Here is a 23,423-nt window from a genome sequence, read left to right on the forward strand (position 1 = left end):
AACACCAATGGTTTTGTTTTTGATCGAATTTTCTATTTTTTTATAAGATGTATGAAAATTGCTTTTGAGTGTTTTTAACTGAATAGTTAGACTAAACGATAAGCAATAAATATCATCAATATATAGTTATAGTTGTCTTTAATTCGCATTCCCGCTTAGCTGTTCGCCAATACCCCACTCTCCCCTAAATTATTTTACCTCCGCATACTTTTTATTTTAACTTAACAGATGGTTTAATTTTTTAAATTTGAAGGCGTTTTTCTAAAAGGGTATTAGTTATGGTTTCGCAACTTTAAATTGTGGAAAACAGCCACTATAAATTAACAGACCGACCATAACCCGTTTTACGGATTGCTTATTGCTAGTTTAAATCAATCTGAAAGCGATTATTGCTTTTTTTAAAGAAAAAATGTCTAATGACTGAAGGCACAAAACAACACATTTAGAAGACATTCACAATTTTTTTTTTTTTTTTTGCAATAAAAAAAAATTTCTTTCAAATAAATGTGTTGATAACGTGGAGTTTTTATACAACACATTTTAATTAAACAATATTTTATATAGTATCTTTTTTAACGCAACATAATAATGCAAAAAAATGTGATAAGTATATATTCTAATGACATTTATAAATTTTTTGCATGCTTTAATTTGAATAATTGTCAAATTCTTTGGTTTCCTTAGTTCTGACTTCAATAAAAAGAAAATATTTTTAAATGAAATATCTACCTATAAGAACCTAAAAAAGAATAAACATAAGGTATGTTTACTTTTTATACTTTTGAATTTTCTTTTTGATTGTTATGTATTTTGTTTATTATTTTGAATTTCGTTTTATAACCTAAGAATATTATAGCATAACATTATAAGATCAAAAGTATGAAACAAAAATGAAAAATTAGTTCTATAGTTTCCAAAAAGATTTTTTTAAAAGAGGACCTTTAAAGCTAAGGTCACCTTAGCTTAGCTATTTTTAAAGCTAAGGTCATCTTAGCTACACTTTAAAGGTGTAGCAATACTTTCATAATTGTTTTATTAAATTAGCTTGCAAGAAATCTCTGGTTTCACTTTTGAGAATTACCTTAGAACTCTTAAAAAGTATATTCGTAAACGTCAAAATCCATTGTCACAGATTGCTAAAAGAATCATTGAAATTGAAAATACTAGTTCTTATGAAAATGAGAAGATTATGAAAACAAAAACTGCATCTAATAACAAAGACAGCTGGTTTTTCCTTCATTCACCAAAAGTGATCTGCATTACAAAAATTTTAAATGAAAATGATATTGAATGTAATGTTTACAAGTTGTGCAGACTAGATGGGTTTTTTAGCAAACCATGTTGCTCAAAACTCTTGGATATTTATTTTCTGCATGCAAACAATAGGTTTCAGAGAAAAGTCATTAAAAAAATTGAAATAAAAAATAAAGCATGTGCTACTCCATTATAAAACTGGGACTGTTATTTTACCACTGCATCACAATGTTGAATTATAGATACCTTTTATTAAAAATTCAGTAGTTTATAGTTGTTTCATTTATATTTATATTATTACTGTTGCTGTAATTTAATACTCCCCCTGTTCCGAATACTGTTCTGATACTTTGCATTTAACATAAAGAATTAGAAAAATAAGTTATGTTGTTAATTAAACACATTTTTTACATAAAATTTAGACATTTTTCTATAATGTAATGAACATTTTTATGCCGATAATATAGTCTACTACATTACACAATTATTTTTTAAAAAAGTTGTTTGTTTTTTTAATGAAAAATTTTGTTTCAAAATACTGTTCCAATTTATAAATTGGAACAGTTTTTCAAAACAGAGGAAGTTTAATTTTCCATGAAATATTCACACCTAAAGTATGATGTGCAGTATTTGTTTTTTTTTTGTTTTTTTTTTGAAGAGTAAACCTGAAACAGTTCACAATAAAATATGATGTGCAAACTATATTTTGTCTTATTGTATTGAAAATTAGTCAAAAAAATTTTATTTTCTGTTATTAAACAATTTATAAGTATGCTTGATGCTTGAAAATATTCATATTTCTTTTAGTTATACTTCGCAAAATGTTTCCTAAGATAAAAAATATAACTGTTTAAAAAATAAGCACTATTAAGAGAATTAAACACTTTGAATATACTAGAATAAATTCTCTCCTCAAAACTTCTTGCTAAAGGTTTTACAGGTTTTTTCAATTTATTATCAGCTAATAACATCCAACTTACAGTCAAAATCTTTGAACTATGGTGTGGGCCAGAGCAGTTTGGTTTGAGTATTCAAAAGAAGGTGTTGTTTCTGAGTACGAAAATACAATTCCGTCAAATTGGATAAAGAATGGCTTTGTTTATTGGCCAAATCGAAAGGTGGAATCAGCAAATAAAAAAAGATATGACCCAACAGATGATTGGCTTAAGTTTAAACTAAAATATGTCAAAATTACAGGTATTTTAAAATATTGTGTTAACATAAGGAAAAATGATTACAATAACACTTTTTATTTGTTAATTTTTTAAATTTACTAATATTGAACACCATTTGTCCCCTTTTTTTTTTATTTTTTTTATTTTTAATATTTTCATTTTATTTTTAATATTTTCATTTTATTTTTAATATTTTCATTTTATTTTTAATATTTTCATTTTTCATTTGCTTTAGATAATGATAAAAGTGTATGTGATGAGTATGGTGACAATGTTACTGCTGGAGAGACCAGTGGAGTAATGGATGTAATAAGTAAAAAATGTAATAACCCTCCTATATCAGGTAAACCTTTTTACATTTCAGTAAATATCTTTTTAAAGGGTTCCTAAAGTTACAAATTTAAGGAGGATTTAGATTGCATAACTAGACATGAGACCTGTTGTAAGTTTGTAAGTATTTTTTTTATTGTTTTTAATTGTAATTACAAACAAAAAAAATTTCTTACAAACTAGCCACAAACTTTGATTTTTCATAACTTTTGAATTGTTGGTTAAGTTTTCCTATTTTTTAAAGCTCTACAATGCTATATTTTAAAATTAAAAGTTAAAACAACTAGGTGAAAAATGGCCAGATAAATTCTCCTTTGTTTATAAAGACTTGGAAAAAACTGTAATGTTTGTTTTGTAAAATTTTATAAGTGCGCAAATGAAGTTCTCCTGATAAGAAACAAATCACATTCCCACTTCCTGTTCCTCCTAATAAGAAAATCGAGTGAACAAAGAAATCTACTTTAGGTGAGCACTTGCATAATTTTGTGATTGCACCATTATTTTTTTTGCTGCAGCTTTTTATGAATTTTAAAAAAATATATTAATTTTTTTGTTAATGTTTATCAAATATTTAAAGATATATTGTAAACAAGTCAGTTGTCCTTTTGGTAAAATTGATTGTTAGTTCTTGTTAGGATTTAGTTAATTTTTTATTGTTTAGATGTTAAAAAGTTCTTGAATGACAAAGATGAAAGTGAAAGTAGTGCAAGAGAGATGTCTCTTAAAAAGAAAAAGAAAGGTAAATATATACTCTATATTTAAAATCAACATTAGTATAAAGAAAATGTAATGTTAAAAAAAATATTGATAAAAATTGTAAGGTTTGTCCTTGTGAGTTTATTTTTTGTAATAGCATCTGTTTTTGCTAAAATTATATTAGGTTGTTTACCACTTAAATCATTTTCAGGCAGTTCATGTGTTAGCATGCCAAAAAATAGCCAAAGGAGTGACTCTGTGGTTGAGCCAGAAAATGATTGTATGATATCTTCAGTGATCCCATTGATTTTGCCACTAAGGCAAGACTCTGCAAGTGTACGTGATGAAGTCTTTTTAAACAACAATGATGATAAAGGTAATATAGTTTCTGAGCTTACTTTTTTTGCCAGTTTTTTTGTTGTTTTATTGTATTGTTATTTGTTATCAGCAATCTAGAATGACACTGTTGTGTCATTCTAGATTGCTGATAACTTGAAAAAGTCTGATGCTTTGATATGCAGGCTGGAACATTAGTTTGATAAAGATTTTTGACACAGAAATCAGTTTATTCTTTTCATATTTAGCATTTCAATTGATAGTAATTCAAAAGTTGGAACAGATCAATACAAAGCTTGACGATCTGTTTAGATTAGTTCATACTTTTAAAGAAAATAAAGATGGTGTTTATCATCTTCCCCAACCATTTACTGAGCTTGCAGATTTAATTAACTTTGATGCAGGGTTAACAAACCCTAAAGAGTTTAAATTATTTGTAAGGTTTTAATTGTTTTAAACTAATTATATGAACTTATTGTATGAAAAATAAGGCAGCGTGAGCTATTCTAAATTTTATATAAGAAACATTCAAAACATTTTCATGTTTTGAATTTTTTTTCTACTAGAGGTCTGTCATTTTTATAAAATTTGAATGATTTGCGTGTTTTCAAGCTATTAGAAGAATTTATATACATACACACACCCATATATATGCACAGGTTTCAATATATATTATAACCTGTAAAATTACTTTTCAATTACAGGTGAAAGAACTTTCTAGACTTGGTGGGAGCAGCGCTAAAAAATGTGTGACAATGGTATTAAACAGGTATATTTCAATATACCTGTTCAAATCAAATATAAACTGTCTACTAACTACTCAGTTGTATTCATGTGTGCTTTTTCAATTCTTAATTGTGATATCCATTGCTGTTTTATTGCATAATTTTATCATGATTTAGTTAATATAGTTTTTACTGTATTTTTTAAATTAAATTTATTTTGCCTTTACAGGTTAATGGCAAATAAACTGCAAGCAAAGTTTAATTTGACTGGATCTAACGCAAAACAAATAAAAAAGACAGAATTTCAAACTTTAAATATTTACAGACGAGTTATTGGTATGTGTGTGTGTAAGTGTGTGTGTGTGTGTGTGTGTGTGTGTGTGTGTGTGTATATATACATATATATATATAATTATTGATCAACCTAAAGTCGACAAATTACGGTTTAATTTAGTGCCTCAGGTCGACAGTTTTCTTAAGTCGACAATTTTGATGTCGACTTTACGATACACATAATTTTATGGTCAATGCGTTTTTTAATAGGTTATAAATCTTAGGTCTATTTATTGCTGTGGAGCAACATTTTCTTCGCCATATAAGTTTTTTTATGTTTAATAATGAGAATGAAGGTTAATCAGCAATTGTCTTTTTCTTCTTGTATATCTATCGAATTTGCGTCAGGTAGACACGGTGTTTGGAATTAGCCGTTCGGTCGACAGTAACTTCATTTGTTTTTTTTAATTAGTTAATATGAATATATTAACGACTTTACGTCTCTATAATGTTTCTACAATAACAATCTATAAAGTTAGTTTAGTGTAATTAACCAGGGATAAATTATGTTAAAGTATTTCAAAATATAAAAAATATACAATTGCATTTTACCTTGTTTTCTCCATTACGCTCTTTTCGCGGAATAATTGCAAGCCGGCTGAAAAGTGAATTATGGCGGCTAGGCCAAAGCGTGGCCTGACAAATAAAAACTCTTTAATCGAATATTATTTTGGGTCTGGAAAAGATCCAGGTGGTATCAAAGTTGTTTTGATAAATTCAGTTATAGGTTTGTCATTTTATTTGGTTTTCAATCATTTCTTTTTTATTAGCTGTATTTTCAGTAGTATTTTGCTATAATTTATCAAGTAAATACAAAGTCGTGAATTTGTAGTAAAATTTAAAATTTATTATACTTTTTTATAATTTAGGGTATGGAGTAATATCAACAAAAAGGTTTAGGAAAAGAGACTTTCTTTTAGAATATGCAGGTGGGTGATGAGATGTTTAATCAAATCTAGCAGAAAATCATTTTTTTAAAAACAACTTCTTAAATATAAATGCATAATCAGAAATGCCTTTACATAGTTTAGACTATTTAAATTACTTAGGAGAAAAGATTTCTGAAAGTGAAGCACTCAAAAGAGAGGAAAAATACAAGAGTAATAGAATCGGTTGCTTCATCTATTACAATGTAATGGGAAGCAATGGGAAATTTTGGTCAGTATCTTTTTGTGAAGAAGTCTACACTATGATGTTTTGTATGTTAAACTTTTTGAAGTAAATGGCATCTTGACCTTTTTCTTGGTTACATCTATGTAATTTTTATTTTAGTATTGATGCTACTTATTCTTTGCAAGCTGGAAGGTATGAATATCCAAAGGCAATGAAACTTCATTTCTAGATAAATTTGATGAATATAAAGCTGTTAATTGTCTAAATAGTTTTTTTGTAATCATATACTGCTTTCTTAATTTTTAAAGCACCTCAATAAGCTGATGCTTGTGTCCTAGTTTATATCTTCTAAAGGGTTTTAATGGAAAATTTGGTTTCCTTAAGATATGTGAATGATTCACCATTTAAATATTCAAATGCAGTAAAGAAGCGTTATGTTTCAAATCAATCATCATATTTGGCACTTTACGCAGTTAAAGACATTGATATAGGCACAGAAATAAGGTTGGTTATTTTAATGCTTATTCTTGCACGCTTCCTTAACCCTAATAATTATGTAAAACTTCTCTAAAATCTGAATTTCAAGAATAATATTAAAATTGGTACTTTAGCAACTAAATCTGTCAAATTTTAATGAACTGTTTAGTGATAAGAACCTAATTTTATCTAATTAATGCTCACAAAACCATTTATCGAGTTTTACATTTTATAATTACATATGATTTTCTATATTCCTTCTTACTCTTTAAATGCTGTAGCATTAAAACTTAAAATACGGATTTTATCTTTCTTCTGCAAAATCTCTAAAGAAAAAAAAATTGTTTTTTTCAAAACCATACTTTTGATAAATAGATATGATTATGGAGATGATCCAAATGAAATGCCATGGCGCAATATGGTAAAGAATTATTTTGTACATTATTAATTGTAATTAATGTTGAGCACTGCAAGTCAATTACTAGAGGGATTGTATTAACTCTTCATTGTCCTATTATTTTTAGGTCATCTGCTTTACAAAAATCTAAAGAAATACATAAAGAACTTAACAAAATTTTTTTCTTTGTTTATTTCTCTAATTAAACACTACAATAGGCACTTAGAAAATATTTCTTTAACTGTATGATTCCAAATCTCCCTTAAAATCAATGTCTACTCTATTTTCCTACTTAAAGTCAACACAACTTTCCTTCACTGATGCAGCTTGTCTTTTCTATTGTATGATATCAAAGTCTACTTTAGTTAGACTCACAGTTTTCAATGTCTTGTTAGAATGTTTTGCATATATATTTCTCTGCCTAAAGTCAACACCACTTTCTTTCACTGATAGGTTTTTATTTTCTTTGTATGATAATAAAATGTACCTTAAGTAGACACACAATTTGCTAAGTCTAGTGAGAATGTTTTGCATTTGTATTTGTCTGCCTTAAATCAACACAACTTTCCTTCACTGATGCTGCTGGTCTTTTCTATTGTATTAATTATAATCTATTTGAAGTAGACTCACTGTTTTCAAAGTCTTTTGAGAATGTTTTGCATATATATTTCTCTACTTTAATACAACCCTCTTTTTCAACACTGATACAGTTTGTCTTCTCTATTTTATGATATCAACATTTTCATTATGTAGACACAATTTACAATTTCTATTGAGTATCTTTTGCATATATATTTCTCTATTCTAACTCAAAAATATTTTCAAACACTGATTTAGTTTGTTTTTGCTATTGTATTGTATTAAAGTTTACCTTAGATGAAACTTTGTCAGTTTAATAATGAAGATGTTTTTTATCAATTTATCTTTTGTCTTGTCTTTTTAGGTTGAAAATCTGCAACCATTTGTGTTTTGTACTGAGGTAAATTCTTTTGGTTCATATATAAATATATGGGTTGTAAATGATTTTTCTTTTAGGCTTGTTTTAGTTATTTGATTTGCTTTAGTTTTTGAATGATTAAAGATGGTTTTTTTATTTAATACCTTGTGTTAATTATTAGTTAATATTTCAAATTAATTAGTATTATATTTGTTTCATTTCGGTTTTGAAGTTAAATTTATATCAGATGTTAATTTATTTTTAAAAAATATTTTAATTAGAATGAAAATGTTATTGCTGCTCAAATTCGTCTGCTGTTGATTTTTCTGTTTTGAGTTCAACCAAGGTACTTTAGTTTCACTTCTTATATTTTCTTGGAGAAAGTATAAAAGATAGTTTGAAATGTTTAATTTTGATTGTTCTTAAAAACTATCAATGTTACTCAACTTTTAGTTTTTTTTGGATTCTTATTGGTTGTTAAAAATTTTTTGCATTAATGTTTATCCTAACAAGGTGGAAAATGAACAGGCAGTCACTGGTTCATCTAAAGACTCCAAAAAAATTGAGGTATTAGTTTTTAAATTATATAACAGTCACACAGATTTATAATTTTTAACTTTGTATGAGAAATTTATTTTTTCAGTTAATAATATATGTAATATAACCAGGTGTGTAATGTGCATTCCACTCCAATCTCAAAAGTCACTAAAGGATTAAAGGTATTGAATTGAAGTTTTATAAATGATTTATCTTCAATATTTTGAACTTATAATTGATTTTTATGTGTTTGTTTTCACTAAAAGATGGAAGATGATGGTCTTCTTTTTTCTGATGTGGAAGATTCAGATGAAGAAATTTCTTACAGTGAAATCCTTCAGAATTGTTCTCTTTTGTTACAATCTCCTTATTATGGTACTCTGCTGTTTTTTTTTTTTTTTTTTATGTAAGTGTTTAAAATTGTGAAATTTTATATTTCTTTTTAAAGTTTGCTTTAATTGTTTAAATTTATTTAGGAAATCATCTTTGTTTTTTATGTAAATATAATCTACTTGTAAATAATAGTCAGAATTACTATAATTTAAAGAAATTAAGTTGATAAATAAATATTTTTCTTGTGCTGTTTTTTATATTTTCATTTATTGTTTTAATTATTTTTGATTCAGACAACAGTGGATCCAAGAAAACTGTACTTTTTGGAGAGAAGGTTATTTTGTATATATTTATAACTTTATCTTGCAGAATGTTAATTCATTAAGGGAAAAATTAAATTTAATGCTTTTTTGTATAATATGTAAAAGTAGCAGGTTTATTTATTGATAATAAATTTGCCTGTAGTGTGTTAATAATGCATCCAGGGTTGGGTTTGAAATGTTTATCAATTTTCATTTTTTTAGTATTCCACAGATTTATCGCCTACGCTATTTTCTGAGACTGATTCTATTAATGAAATAAGTTTGATGAATGATTCAGCTATTGGATTATTAGATGCTCTTGATGTAGTTGAAACAGATGATGATATGGTTGGTGGTAGCCTTAATGAAAGCAAAGAAGTCAGTTTTAGTGCTAAAAAGAAAATACCATCTAAAAAGAAAATTCACAGACCATGTCCATTTTGTGAGGATGGTAAACTTCAAAGTGCTTTAACGCGCCACCTAAAACTAGTCCACAAAGATGAGCCAGCTATAATAAAGGCTTTATCTCTTTCAAAAAGGGAGCAAGTTGAAGCATTTGGTTTACTTCGGAAAAAAGGAATTTTTAATCATAATTTGATGGAAATGAAAAAAGATGATCCAAAATTTATTCGAGAGAGAAAAGCTCTTGATGGTGATGCTGATGCTGAGAATCTTGTGATTTGTCCTGTATGTAAGGGTTGTTATGCAAAACCATATAAGGCTAGGCACCAAATTCATTGTGGTTGAGATAATGGCCAAGTTATGATTCCACTGATGCCAATGGAAACATTGGTAAGGATTGATGGTTTAGAAAATGACTTTAAGGCAGTTATAAATAAGATGATCCAGGACGATATATCAACATTGGCTAAAAGTGATCCTATCATAATTATGATAGGTGCACGTATATATAAAGCTAATAAGTGTAAAAAAGAGAGAAAGTTTGAAGTGGAGAAGCGTGTTAGAGGAACTATGAGGCAACTTGCTCGACTTTATATGACATTTAAAAAGTCACTGGGTTCATCAAGTGATGCATCAGATATGTTTAAAAAAGAGAACATTAGTCATTTAAATAATGCTATACGTGAACTAACTGAAGATTCAAATGGAATGAAGTCTGGTTTAAAAGTTCATTTGCAAAATGTTATTAAACAAGTTGCTAATATGGTACAAGTTCATTTTATGGTGGAATCTCGAAACAATGAAGCTGAGATGGTTAGAGATTTTATATCAATATTTGCTATAATTCAGCATGAACTTTTTGGGGATGCCTTATACCAAATTCACCAAAAAAGAAACAAATCAACAAGAAAACCGGCAAACTTACCTGATGAACAAGCACTGAAAATATTACAAAATTACTTGAATAAGATAGTAGACAGTGGTTTTTTTTCCCTAAGATTTCCAAGTTCTGTGTTTGTGGATGTGAGAGATGCTGCATGTACAAGATTAACAATTTTTAACGGTCGTTGAGGTGGTGAACCAGCTAGGCTATTTATTTACCAATGGAAAGAAGCTGTTGCTGGGACATGGGTAGGAGAAGCAGCTAGAAGGTCATACATAGATGAAATATCAACTGGGAATCGAATAACTTTTCAGGAAGGGAAAGGAAATAAGCTAGTGCCTGTTTTTTTTCCTCCAGACCTAGTACCTTCAATGGAATTTTTAAGCTCAGCAGAAGCAAGAAAAGATTCTGGAATAGCTCCTCAAAATCAATACTTGTTTGCATCTACAAAAGGAAGTGATAGTCATGTTTCAGGCTGGCATGTGTTAGTGTCTTGTTGCAAAAAAGCTAATGTAGATGGCAAACTTACTGGTACTATGAATAGGCATAAAGTATCTTCTTTGATTGGAGCTCTTGGTTTATCAGAATCAAATCAACAGCTTGTGTTTGACCACTTTGGACACAGTGGTGATGTGAACAAAAACATATATCAAGTGCCCCAAGTAGAACAACAATTAAGAGCAACAGGTCAGCTTCCATTCTAATTTTTTATTGCCGTTAAATACCATGTTTGCTTAAACAGTTCATTTTTCCTCTCGTTTTGTACTAAGCAAACATGATATTTTTTGTAAATTGTATTTTTTAATTTCTAAATGTGTTTTTTTAATGTCTAAATGTGTTTGTTTTTTTTAAACGGATTTTTGTTACTAATTTTTTTGCAGGTAATTCTTGCTAATTTTAATTTTTTTTTTTTTTTGCAGGTCAGCTTCTTAAAGCAATTGACCAGGGTCTGTCTGGTTCATACAGTTCCCAAAGTCATGATTTAGTAAAAGGAAAAATATCAACCTCTTTGATTTCAGATTTAAAGCCAATTAAATCAAAAGAAGCTAGGAGGAAAAGTATGTAAATATCTAAGAAATATATCTTTCTATCATACTTTTTTTGACTTAATCATTTTACATAGTAGATAAATGTTTTAAACTGAATGGCGTATATCCTAGTATAAATTTAAAGTTCTTTACTTGGAATTTTTCCTTGCATTACATATTGGAAATATGTTAAAGTATTATTGTGCAAACATATTGGATGATAAATAATTGTCAAGAATGATGGTTTAATCTGTCAAAATTAAAGGAAATCTCCGAAACAAACCCTCTAATGGGAAAAAAAAAAAAAAATCAGAAAATATACATTAGCTAGAATGTATCATGAATTGTAGTATATTGTTATTGGAGTACCTTTTTGTGAAAGATAATAAAACAAGATATGAAATTTTTTAAAAATGATTTCTAATTTTACTTTTGCTCACAAATTAAAAAAAAAAAATTGGTGGAACATTTAGAGGTTGTTTATCCCCAAAGTTTTGAGTGTAAACTCTTCTCATTTCTATTTTTCTGTTACAGCTAACAAATTTTGACTTAAGTTTGATCTAAAAACGTTTTTCTAAGGATATGTTAGTTCATCCAACAATGATGAGAAGGAGGATGAATTGGATAATGTTAAATGTAAAAGTGACAAATTTGGTAACTTATGCATTAAATCAATGAGATCTAATTTTGTTAAATAATGTTACTTATGTGAATAAAATAGTTTAATGTAGAATGGTTTAAAATGTTTTTATCAATTTTTTTTAAACAATGACTCTTTTAAAATAGCTATAACATGATTAACAGTTTGTTTACTTTGAAGTTTTACGCCTTTCTTTTTTTTTTTTTTTTTTGCAATTAGCAAGAATTTATTTCCAATGGACTGAAAACCAAAAAGAATTGTTTGAAGCTACCTTTGGGAGCTACATAGCTCGCGATAAAGGATTTCCGAGTATGTTTTATTATTTGATCGTAGATTTTTCATGAGCATATTTTAAAATTAATTTAGAGTTAACTTTTTTGTTTTTAATTAGTTATATAGAACTTGCACTGAGTGATTCAAGTCTTTTTAATAAGACATGCAGAGTTTTAAACTGTCCTATTTTCTTAAATCTCAATTAGGGAAAGGGGTTCGGTTACTATGTATCTAATTGTTAACTTTTTATTCTCATGAGAATTTTATTTTGCTATGATAAAATAACCACATTTAATATATCTAAATCAATTTATTAAATAACGATTACTTTGCTTTCCTTTATTATTAATAACTATTGTTATTTATAGCTAAATTAATATCACTAAAATACTAATTATTAACACCTTTAAAATACAAGTAATAGTTATTATTTGTATAAATTCCATTAATATTTTTCCTTGAATTTCTTAACATTAATGAACAAAGTGCCTTTAGGCGTTTAAATCTAAAATGTTAATGAGCACTGCAGTAAACATCTATGCAAATATCAGGGGGTGTTTGAGTATGCAAAATTTATCTAAGAATGTTTGAAAGACATTGGATTGCCTGTTTTATATTTTAAAAAGTAAGTTTCAACTATTAGAAGCGAACAGTAAAAAATGCATTAAGCATTTTTGACAGCAATAACAACTTTTTAAAAAAAATACCAAATAGTATGAAAACCAGTACTTTAAATATGCGATTTTTTTAGATTCCCTTAAATGAATTATGTAAAATTAAAAACGTGAATATTTTGTTGTTTTTTTTTGATTTTTTTAGGGGGTGGGGGGGGGTGGTGGTTACAAATCGGGATAAATAAATCCGTTATGGTCGGCAGATGAAAAGTTTTTTTTACTTTAAACCTGAAAAAGGATTCTTCTTCTTCCTCGTAAAAAATTTAGGGGAGTTTTTTTTTTTTTTATTACAAACGAAGGCTCCGTGTTTTAAAAAAATTATACAAATTATAAACAGCGATTTTGTGGGATATAGTGTAACACAAGAGTTCTTATTTGATTATTTCTGATGCGATTAATATTGTAACATAAAAATCCGAAACATGTACAACTGAGACCTCAAATATACGACACCGTATACGAGATCGTTAATGGGAAAAATAACTCTTTGTTAAACGGTCATGTACAACAGTGTAGACGTGTGTCATACATGTCATTAACCGTTTGCACTCCGGATTTTTTTCTTGTATGATATACCTGAAGCTACAGCATACTCGTAATTTTAAGTAGAAATATTATATTTTGAATTCTGTATAAATATAAGTAAAAAAAAAAAGAAATTATGCAAATGGATATTCAAACAATTAGATGAATGCCTTGCGTCAGTCACCAGCGCTGTGCAAAGGGTTAAGATACCAATTTTGCTGATAAGTTGACATCTTGTTTTTTTTAGGCCGTGATGAAATGAACCAATTTGCGGATGGAAACAAGGTTCCTCGTAATCCTGTTCGAACGCGCATCGTCAACGAACGTGCATTAAGAAAAAGTAAAGAGGATCTTAATCTTAAAAAACATATTTCTATGATATTGTAATTGAGTTGTTTTTGTTTTTTGTTGTATTATTTCACATCCTCAATAAGTATCTCAGCTTTAAAACGTTCCTTAACGATGGCCTATTTTTTTCCAGTATTACCAAAATTTTGTGAATTGACAATGAAAAAAAATTGATAAAAATTAAACATTCAAAACGAAGTTTGCTAAATAACCTAAAAACTGAAATAAACATTTAACACTTAAACTAATCAAGAAAGAATTATCGTAAGATTTCTGTTACATTCTGTACGTTTTTAATGGCTTCATGTTCAGCTAAATGTTTTCATATATCAACTTAATATTTATTTAGTCGACTTAAAGTCGATCCAATGTTTTAGTTGCGTTAGGTCAACGGAACGTGCAATGCAAAACGCTATGTCGACATTTTCTAACATTTCCCTCAAAAATCGGTCGCTTCCTCTTTAAATGTAAAATAAATCAATGATAAGTTGCTATAAAAAGAAAAATTATTGATTATTGACAAAATCAAAAGAATTAAATTCTGTCGACCTAAAGTATAAAAGCATATCGTAGTCGACTTTAGGTTCATCCAGGTTTAAATATATATATATATATATATATATATATATATATATATATATATATATATATATATATATATATATATATATATATATATATATATATATATGTATATATATATGTATATTTATATATATACACATTTTTATATGTTTTATTTGTGTGATGTATGCTTCATCCAAAAGAGTTGCTATCTTGGATAAATTGGATCAATATTAAGTTGTTTTTTCCCCACTATTGATCGTTAAATGTTTACACTCGCTTGTAAACAATGTGAAGGTTAATATTAATGCTTGTAAAATGCACGAATATCTTACTGAAATGTTTTGAGACCTCTGCCTGACGGATTCATCCATGTTTATCTGTATTCTTATGTCATGTTTCACACAACTTATACAGGTTGTTTTGGTAAACTTAGGTGGTCAAGTCAGAAAAAAGTTGTTTTTGTTGAATTTTTCGTTCAATTTAGAACACCGTTTATAGTTGTTAAAAGCTAATAAGTTGTTTTAATTTAGATGCAGTTACCCGATGTTTTAAGATAAAAAAACACGATGTACGACGGTATATTGCAGATTGTTTGAAGTTTGCACCATATCGTTTGGACGGTGGAAAGCGAGCATCAAATCAAGAGGAGAGTGTGATGACAGAAGGTGATACAGAAGGTGTTGATATATATGACCAAGAAGTATTTTATCAAGATCGTTTTCCAAAATATTTTTATTTTGTATAATTTTTTGTTTTAAAAATGTTTAAATTATCTTTGTGGTTTTATTTGCTTTCATTTACAGTTTAGTTATCTGCATTTACAAAATGACGAATGGGCAGATCATTTGTGAAACTATAATAAGATATATAAAATCAACTTTTGCAGTCTTTATATTGTATTGAAATTTGATAGGATATGTTAATAGTCACAATTTAGCTTGAATTAGTAAAGGCTTGGATAAACTTTGAAAAAATAGCACTACTAGACATTGCCGATTCTGGCGCATTGACATTTTCTTGATACCACATTAACATTTTTTATAATTCCGCATTGTGATTTTTAGAAATACCGCATTGACATTTTCTTAATACTACATTGATACTTTTCCATAGTTAATGAATTCAAGATGGCATCGTGTTTTTAATTTTCTGCAATTATGAATTGTGAATTCTAACGAATTGTCATTTTTGTTGACTTACCTTTTTGTGTCCTCGATAATCTTTCTGCACTCTGCGATCAAGCTTTTTGCATCTGTCTCTACCTCGTGTTCTAGACTGAAGAGTTGATCATAATCCATAAATGTAAAGCACGGTTTTAGTTTGTAGTGTCCAAGGGCTAGGGTGTGAATACCATCCTCTTGAACATGTCTTTTATCATCGTTAGCGCTGAGTGCAACTTTGTTGATTTCTTCGGTGTAAATGTTATGCTGATGAGATCGGATAACGTTCATGGCTGCAAGCTTTTCATTTCCACTTAATAAGCAGTCTTTATAATCTTGATGAGTGATGTGTTTTTGAACGACTTTATTTTTAACCCCTTTGCATCTTTTCTCTTCTTTTTCATAGGTTTTGTAAGAGTAGAGCTTAGGACGAAGCCCAACAAACTCTTTAATTAGTTTTCCACCGGCTTCGTCTTTGAACATACCGATAATCTTATTATTTAACCCTACTTTAAACCCAGCGTTTTCAATAGCAGGATGGTCTTTAGAAAAGTTGCTCGTGTCAAATTTGGTTTCAAGATCGCCAGAAATGTCTTGATAAAAATCTTTCGTTTCGATTTCATAGATGAGCGAGTCAGTGTCAGTCATGAGTAATTTCGCGCAATCTCCGTATTTAGGTTTGATATAGTAGTAATGGAAATCAAACATCAAAGTTTTGCTTATGTCTAGAACGCTTAGTCCTAAGTAAACAGGCTTGTTGTAAAAGAGTTTTGTTCTTTTCATATGAACTGCAGTAAGGTTTTCATCAAAAATGGTATTTCTATCATAATTAGACTTTCTTGACAATTTCAAGACTTCTTTTCTTGTGGTGATTAGTTTAATATCAACATGCTTTCGAATATTCTCCATGGTTTTTCCAAAGACAGAGTTATTCATGAGTTTAAAAAATTCTTTTTCAAACTCGTTTTTAGCTTTTGCTCTTAATCCAGTGTTGAGATCGATGTATTGTTTCATGAAGGGTTCTTCTTCAAAGGTGACACCTCGATGAATTTTAGTAGTGATCAATCCAAGTCGTTCATAGAGTTTTAGGTTTTCATGATGAATGACGTATTTTTCTTTGTTGTTTAAATTAGGAACGAGCTTGTCCACTTTATTAATTTTTAGTCTTTCAGGAGCTAAAGGATAGTCGTTGTGTAAATCGTGTAGGCTTTCGGGATAGGTTAAATCGACTTCGAGAATACAAGGCATGGATTTCCAATTAGCAAGCTCCTCTTCAGTCATCCATCTGAATCCTCTAAAAGGAAGAGGCTTACACATAGCCCATCCATATAAATTATTTGCGTCTAAATACTGAATGAATTTCGAAGGTTGTGAAGGATCATAATCACTCATGTATTTGTTATTAGCAGTTCCATGTCGTTTGCTGATCATGCAAATTCCACCGCGTATCCCTTTTTCTATCATATTAAGCATATCAATATCAGACAGAAGCTCTAACCGAATTCCAGTTAGTTTTAACATGGCATCCCAACCCAAACCAGGTGAGGTGTAATACCAAGCAGGATCAAGCTTGTAATAGGTACGGCACACGTCTCTGAAATTTTCAAAGATATCAGCAAGTATCAGAACGTCTGACTTGTTGTACAGTTCTTGATAATCTTTAAACGTTTTACATCCAAATACATTCCAAACGTTTTGAGCATGCGCATAGTCTTCACAGCTTATTCCCTCATCATTCAGTTTGGAATAGAATGCTTCAATAGGAGGCAATTGCGTTTCGGAGAACTTTTCAATCGAGTCCACCCAGTCATAAGGGTAAACACCTTTTTTTCTTAATAAATTAAACTTTTCTCCAGAGTAATATTGAGCAACGTTTTTGCATTGGTCGTTGTTTAGATTTTTAGCTAGATCTTCTAACTTGAAACTCATGAACCTGTAGCTGTCGATAAACCTTAGCTCTTTCCATACTTCCTGAAGTTTACCTTTCTTATTAATAAATTCTCTTACTTTGATTTGTTTAGAGAAACTGATATATTTTTCTTCATTGTTGGGTATGCAATTGAGCTTTCCACCTAATTTCTTGATGAACAAATGACTGTCATAACCAGACAAATTATGGAAAATGATGGGTATGAATTTTGGAAGTTTATAATTCAAGTTGCATTTGTTATGAGCAGCTCCTCGATACTTTCCAGTTAAATGACAGTGATCCCACACTTTGTCACTGTTAAGATCTGATTCACAAATATGACATAGAGTTGCAGTCTCAAAATTCTTTTCATCCTCATCCGTTACCACTTTCTTTTTTACTATATCAATCTTGTCGAGAATCTTTATAAGGTCGGCTTCAAGCATGGTTATAAACTTTTGAGCTACGTCATCCTCATCGCTTTCAGCTGTGTACATGACTGGTTCTCCTTTGTAAAGGCTATCGTCAAAGCATTTGATATAATAGCAGAAGGAGCTTGGTACGTGCTTTTGATATTGTTTGGTGTACGACTCTTTATGATTATATTCAGTGTTATCCTCGTTGGGTTTGATGAAACTTTCAAAGTCTGCATATACAACGTATGGAACTCTCATAGACTTGTTATAGTTTTTAAAATGAACGGTCGTTCCTTCTTTAGGAAGTTCGATTCTTACTGCATCGTTGTCATAGCAATAAGGTTGATGCTGTTGAAGCTTTTCTTCCTGGTCATAACCTTGTAAGCAATTTCTGCAATAATACATTTTGTGCTGATGATTTGATGTTTGTGCAGATAATAACCGACTCAAACTTTTAATGAGACAGTAATGGTCAGTGTCTTCGTTTGAAATAAGCAACAAATCAATGCAGTGCTTTCGATCTACAAAGTCAGATATTTTCAAAGGGTAAAGTTTTTTATTTTCATACCCAAAGACGTTGATGCTAATGTCTGGATTATTTTTCTCAAACTTATTGATTTTATTAAGCTTGACAGGAAACTCTATTCCTTCCCAATTCAGTTCTTCTGATTTTAGAACCAAGTCTTTATCAATTCTTTCGTTGTCTCTATTTTTTAAATTCAACGCTCGAGTGACTGACCATTTAAAGCATTGATCGTCCTTGTTTTCCATGTTGATGATCGCCTTTTTGTCTTTCAGCTCTTTAGACAACTCAATATAGGAAGAACCACTGATAGGCTCGTAATCAGTAAAGTTAATGTCCATTCTTAAAATCTTAGATATAGTGCAATTAGATCCTAAAGCATTGTATTTAACACTATTTTCCAAGACTTTTTCTTCCATTTCACCCATGAGCTCTCTTACATCCGTAGTCGCTAGAATAATCTCTGATCTTGATGAAAAGCTCGCTTCTCGAGTCACTTCTTCACCAGTCATCATGCTTACAGATTTCATTTCACACGTTAAAATAATTCTTACCTTTGTATTTCTTTCTCCTTCCATGGTTTGAATGGCAGACTCTCTCACCAAATTAAAAAAGGTTGCAAGGTCGTTATATCGAGAAGAAGGTCTATAAGAAAATTGTCTCACAGAACCCTCCGCTGAATGTTCAGTCAACTTGAATTTTATTTTATAAGGCTTTGGCAAGGGTTTTTTATACACTGTTTTTAATACAAGTGATTTGATAGACTTTATCTTTTTATCGATTTGTTTTGCTGATTCACTTACCTTCTTCTTGACTACTTCAGGAACGTAGGGTTCTATCCAATCTTTAACATCATCAAACTTAGTTTTAACATACGACGCCACACTTTTTGCAGCTGCCTTCAGACTTGAAAAAAATGAAGGTCTCGGTGGAATGACTGGTTTTGGTGTTATGACAGGTGTTAAATCTAAAACAGGCTCATCAAGGATGTTTTTTTGCAAATGAATTGGTTTCGGAGCAATAGGAGGCTTTACCACAGGTCTTGGTGGAATGATTGCTGGTTTCGGAGCAATAGGAGGTTTTATCACTGCGGAAGGTTTGACAACAAACTGCACTTTTGTCGGCTTTACAGAAACTTTTGTCGGCTTTATAGAAACTTTTACAGCTGGTCGAACAAACCTAACCATGGTAGGTCTTTCAGGCAGCGGTCTTGCCTCAGTCGTTCGTCTACGAAAAGTAGCAGGAGCAGAGAAAACTCTAGGAGGCTGCAAAGCCATTATAAGTTCCCCCTTTCTCATTTTAGAGTATCCTCTTATTTTTTGCCCTTTGGCAATTTCTTTTAATTCTTTCACCGTTTTGTTTTCCATTTTATTGAAACAAGATTTTTTTATTTATATCATTTTTCAATTTTTTAAATTCTTATATTGAATTTAAAAACTTCTTCCTCCAGAAATCTCATATTTGTATCCATCTACTACTTTTCCATTTCTACATTCAAAGTACTGCCATCCATGACCCGTCTTTTTCTGTGATTCATAAGCAGACTTGTATTCCACTACCTCACCAGTATCAACATGAGTTATTTTCAAACGTAAAGGATTATTTCTAATTAAACCAAGTCTAACATATTTAGGATCAAGAGGCTTCTTTTCTTTTTTCTCATTTTTTCTAGGTCTTCCAACTGGTCTCACCTCTTTCGAGTTTTCCAAAATGGCATCTTTATCAATCAAGTTGTTCTCAACAGCAATCATCATGAGCGACATTTTATTGTCTGACGTTTTAGAAACATTATTTTCTTTTAACAAATTTTTCAAAAACTTTCTTGTGTAAGGCATATTTTTATTATATCAAGATTTTATTTAAATCATTTTTTTCATTTCTAACATCTGAAGAATTTACATGGATTTGAAGGATTCTAAAGTTTTCATACACAATGTCATTGGAACCTAGTGAGTGATTTAAAATTGCGCTTTTTAGATTTCCAGAAATCTTTTTCTTCTCCTTGAAATCACAATCCAAACCAAGCACATAATTGTCAATCATTCTTAGCTTTTCTTTTTTAGGCAAGACTTTCCAAGTACTGAGATGCTCTTTGATTTTCTTTTCCATTCGTGAATATTCTGTCTCACCACTCCATACAAGTAGGTAAAGCTTGTCTCTCTCTTCCTCACTGTACTCTTTTGGAATATTAAAATTTTCGTTTTCAGTGACGTAAACAGATTCGTGAAACACACCTGTTTTTCCAAATGCAAGAAGCTCAAGATGTCTTTTTTTATTTATGTCAGCCTCTTTGATACTACATTCTAGAAAAAATGGAAAAAACTGAATCATTTTATTCTTCTTTTAACAGATTTAAATCCTTTTTCGGTCTACCCACAGGTCGATCTTCCTTCACGTCTTTAATCAATATGTTTTTATCAATCAAGTTGTTCTCAATCGCAAGCATTAATAATGACATTTTATTGTTTGACGTTTTAGAAATTCCGTTTTCTTTCAGTAATTTTTTCAAATCCTTTTTCGTATATCTCATTTTTTATTTTAAAAATATTATTTTTGAAAACATTTCAATGAATTGAATGCTCTGCATCTAATAAACAAAATTCAATCTGTTTCCATCTGATTTAAGTGTAAACAAACTATCGGAAATGACGACAGCAAAGGCTTGAGTGTTTGCAGGAACGTTTGCATTGAATGTCGCTTTTATTTTCATATCTACCACTCCCGATTTTAACCTCTCAGACTGCTTGCTTACGTCGAAAACAAAAAGAGGACAAATGTATCTATAATTTAAGGCAGTCAAATTAGGTTGAGATATAAGTTCGTTTACCCCATAAAGTCTATTGTCAAACTTAGAGGCGTCTCTATATGCTCTTGAGTATTTGTTGTTATTAAAGTCTAAATTGTAATCAACAGCAGGATACCTTTCACTGTTTAAAGTGACATACATGTTCTTCAAGTCGCAGTGATTAAAGACTGAAGGATTCTCTACTTGACTTCCAGATTTATTGGTTTGAAATCCAACAATGACATACCTTGGTCTTTCACTACCAGATTTTGTGCTTAGCGTCCAACTAAAGTTGTTGGATACAGGAACAGCGATGGTGTCACATTGTCTAGATCTGAACGAAATTGGAACATCTACTTTTGATTCAATAATTTTGTAAAGATTGTTACTAGCTGCGATAGAGGGTGTGACATGAGGCATAAACAAGGATATTTTGTTAAGATCTATTTTTCCTGCAGCTGCTGTTTCTGCTCTAAAAATAGCATCACTATCGCTCTTTCTCACAAGAGTAAGTGTATGCCTAAGTCCATAGATCACTTTATCGTAATCATCGCAAAATCCAAAAATGTGCTTTAAAGGAATGCAGAACGAAAACGATCCTTTTTCTTCACTTTGCTTGATGATGTAATCTCGTCTTTGTACAAATCCAGTGTTGGTTTCATTTGCTAAAGCTGTTGTGTCTCTTTGCCACAGCTGATTCATTCCTTCAGACAATTGAAACTCTATTGGATATTTGAGGTATCCAATCATGGTGGTAGCTTGCCCAGGTTCGTAAATGGTTTCTAAATCTCGGTCTCCCAAACGATAAGTAATCTGACTGAACATATACATGATACCGTTGTTAACAAGAGTAACGAGGTCTGCATCAGCGTAGGAAGTTCCATCTGCTTTTAAAAGTCTTCCTTCAACCAAAAGGTATGCCTCAGATGGAAGCGTGAACAAATCTTGCTGCTCAATATTGATTCTTATTTCTCCATCCACATTTAGATTTTTACTCACAGGCTCGTATTCGTGAAACTCGAATCTCTCAATTTCTTCATCAACAATAATCTCTTCTGTAAAATTTAAAACATCGGAATTTGCCATTTTTATATGTCGAAGAAAAAAATTTTTTAGATCCTCATGCAATCAAAAGTCCATTTCCTCTTTTTACCAAGTCTTGTATTCTAATCGCGTTGTTCTTTGACAATCCTGATCCAAACATAGAATATTCATCTATAACTGGTGGTGCTGCTGCCGCTGCTTTGTTAACAATGCTTGAAATAATTTCCTTGCTTTTAAGAGTGAGATCATTCTTTGCAGCTTCACGCGGTTTTTGAGTTCCAGTCTTGGCATACAATTTCTCAATAGTCTTTTTACCTTTATCAATAGCTACGTCTTTAGCAGTGGAAATAGCTGCAGAAGCTAGCTCTTTTCCTGCAGATTTAGTAGCCATGATGGCTTCTCTTCCCAGTTCAGTTTTTGCAATTTTATTAGCCAAAGTAGATGCCGCTCTTGAAGCGCTTGAAGATGCTGCTCTTCTCAAGAAATTCTTAAGCGTGTCCATGATTCCACTTCCGCCTACAATATGCTTCTTAACATATCTATTTCTATAAACGATCATTTTTTTATTTCCAAAGATTTTTTTTATTTCATATCGATATACGCCATGATAGCCTTGTACTCGTCTTTATTAATCCTATTCTGCCTCAACAGCTCATCGCAAATGGAAACAGCTACATTTCTCGACTCTTTATTTCCAGCATGTCCTGCAGCGATGCTCAAGTTGAGCTTTTCCACAAGAGCGTTTGAATCGCTTGGAAGTATAATCACACCACGACCTTTTTTGAATTTAGTTTCACTTTTAAATTTATCCCAAAAAGGACCTATAATTTTCCGGTATTTTTCGCTTCTGGAGGCTTTTGGCTTGTTTGGATTTGCATTAGAAAAAATAGCACCAGAGTTGAAAATAATTTTTTCATAATTTTCCAAATCTTCATCGGTAACATTGCTCATTAATTCGTTTGGAGCTTTAGATTCTGTCATAAGCTCCCAAAGACCTTTTGTTCCTTTATACCTTTCTCCTCCAACAATGATATCATTTCCATCCACCTCCACCTCCATTTTTCCAAAGTATAATTTATCACTAATTTTACTAAGTTCGAAATTTCTTTTAACATCGTTTACGAATCGCTTATTATACTTATTTAAATAGAAGGATGAAATGTCTCCTAAATGATTTGTCTCATCAAAAATGGGAGGTGCTTGTTCATTGCGTCTTTCTTCGATGCTCTTGATCATCTTTTCATTGCTTTCAATCAGAGGCTTGTAAAGCTTGCTCAAATCAGTCTGAAGATTAGAATCAT

General features: G+C 30.3%; 2 protein-coding genes and 1 pseudogene across 3 annotated transcripts; 2 read left to right on the plus strand and 1 right to left on the minus strand.

Annotated features, from left to right (window-relative positions):
- Window positions 1-2,832: 2,832 nt before the first annotated feature.
- LOC149892587 (uncharacterized) lies at window positions 2,833-15,030 on the plus strand. Its single transcript, XM_090078141.1, has 4 exons — window positions 2,833-3,224; window positions 3,421-3,498; window positions 3,667-3,831; window positions 14,816-15,030. The coding sequence occupies exons 2-4, from the start codon at window positions 3,474-3,476 to the stop codon at window positions 15,028-15,030; spliced, it is 405 nt and encodes a 134-aa protein (XP_089934267.1). The 5' UTR covers window positions 2,833-3,224; window positions 3,421-3,473.
- Window positions 4,864-13,757, plus strand: LOC149892588 (uncharacterized; annotated as a pseudogene). Its single transcript, XR_016450337.1, has 17 exons — window positions 4,864-5,576; window positions 5,719-5,778; window positions 5,899-6,007; window positions 6,122-6,154; window positions 6,347-6,466; window positions 6,815-6,860; window positions 7,780-7,815; window positions 8,055-8,101; window positions 8,158-8,191; window positions 8,287-8,340; window positions 8,442-8,492; window positions 8,577-8,685; window positions 8,937-8,977; window positions 9,168-10,917; window positions 11,151-11,288; window positions 12,118-12,207; window positions 13,618-13,757. The product of XR_016450337.1 is annotated as an uncharacterized LOC149892588 (transcript).
- Window positions 15,031-20,880: 5,850 nt separating the features above from the next.
- LOC149892589 (uncharacterized) lies at window positions 20,881-21,909 on the minus strand. Its single transcript, XM_090078142.1, has one exon. It carries the CDS (start codon window positions 21,907-21,909, stop codon window positions 20,881-20,883), a length of 1,029 nt encoding a protein of 342 aa, XP_089934268.1.
- Window positions 21,910-23,423: the final 1,514 nt, after the last annotated feature.

This window comes from Hydra viridissima, unplaced genomic scaffold (genome assembly GCF_058129835.1).
Source record: "Hydra viridissima isolate aposymbiotic clone 2 unplaced genomic scaffold, HvirCarnegie_v1 scaffold_2, whole genome shotgun sequence".
Classification (NCBI taxonomy): Eukaryota; Metazoa; Cnidaria; class Hydrozoa; order Anthoathecata; family Hydridae; genus Hydra; species Hydra viridissima.

What these genes read in the sequence shown, in the direction of transcription:
- LOC149892587 (XM_090078141.1), top strand. Translation starts at nt 3,474, where the DNA reads ATGTCTCTTAAAAAGAAAAAGAAAG. An exon ending in TCTTAAAAAGAAAAAGAAAG is followed by an intron (nt 3,499 to 3,666) that starts GTAAATATATAC and finishes AATCATTTTCAG; the next exon opens with GCAGTTCATGTGTTAGCATG. An exon ending in AAACAACAATGATGATAAAG is followed by an intron (nt 3,832 to 14,815) that starts GTAATATAGTTT and finishes GTTTTAATTTAG; the next exon opens with ATGCAGTTACCCGATGTTTT.
- LOC149892589 (XM_090078142.1), bottom strand. Translation starts at nt 21,909, where the DNA reads ATGTATATGTTCAGTCAGATTACTTATCGTTTGGGAGACCGAGATTTA.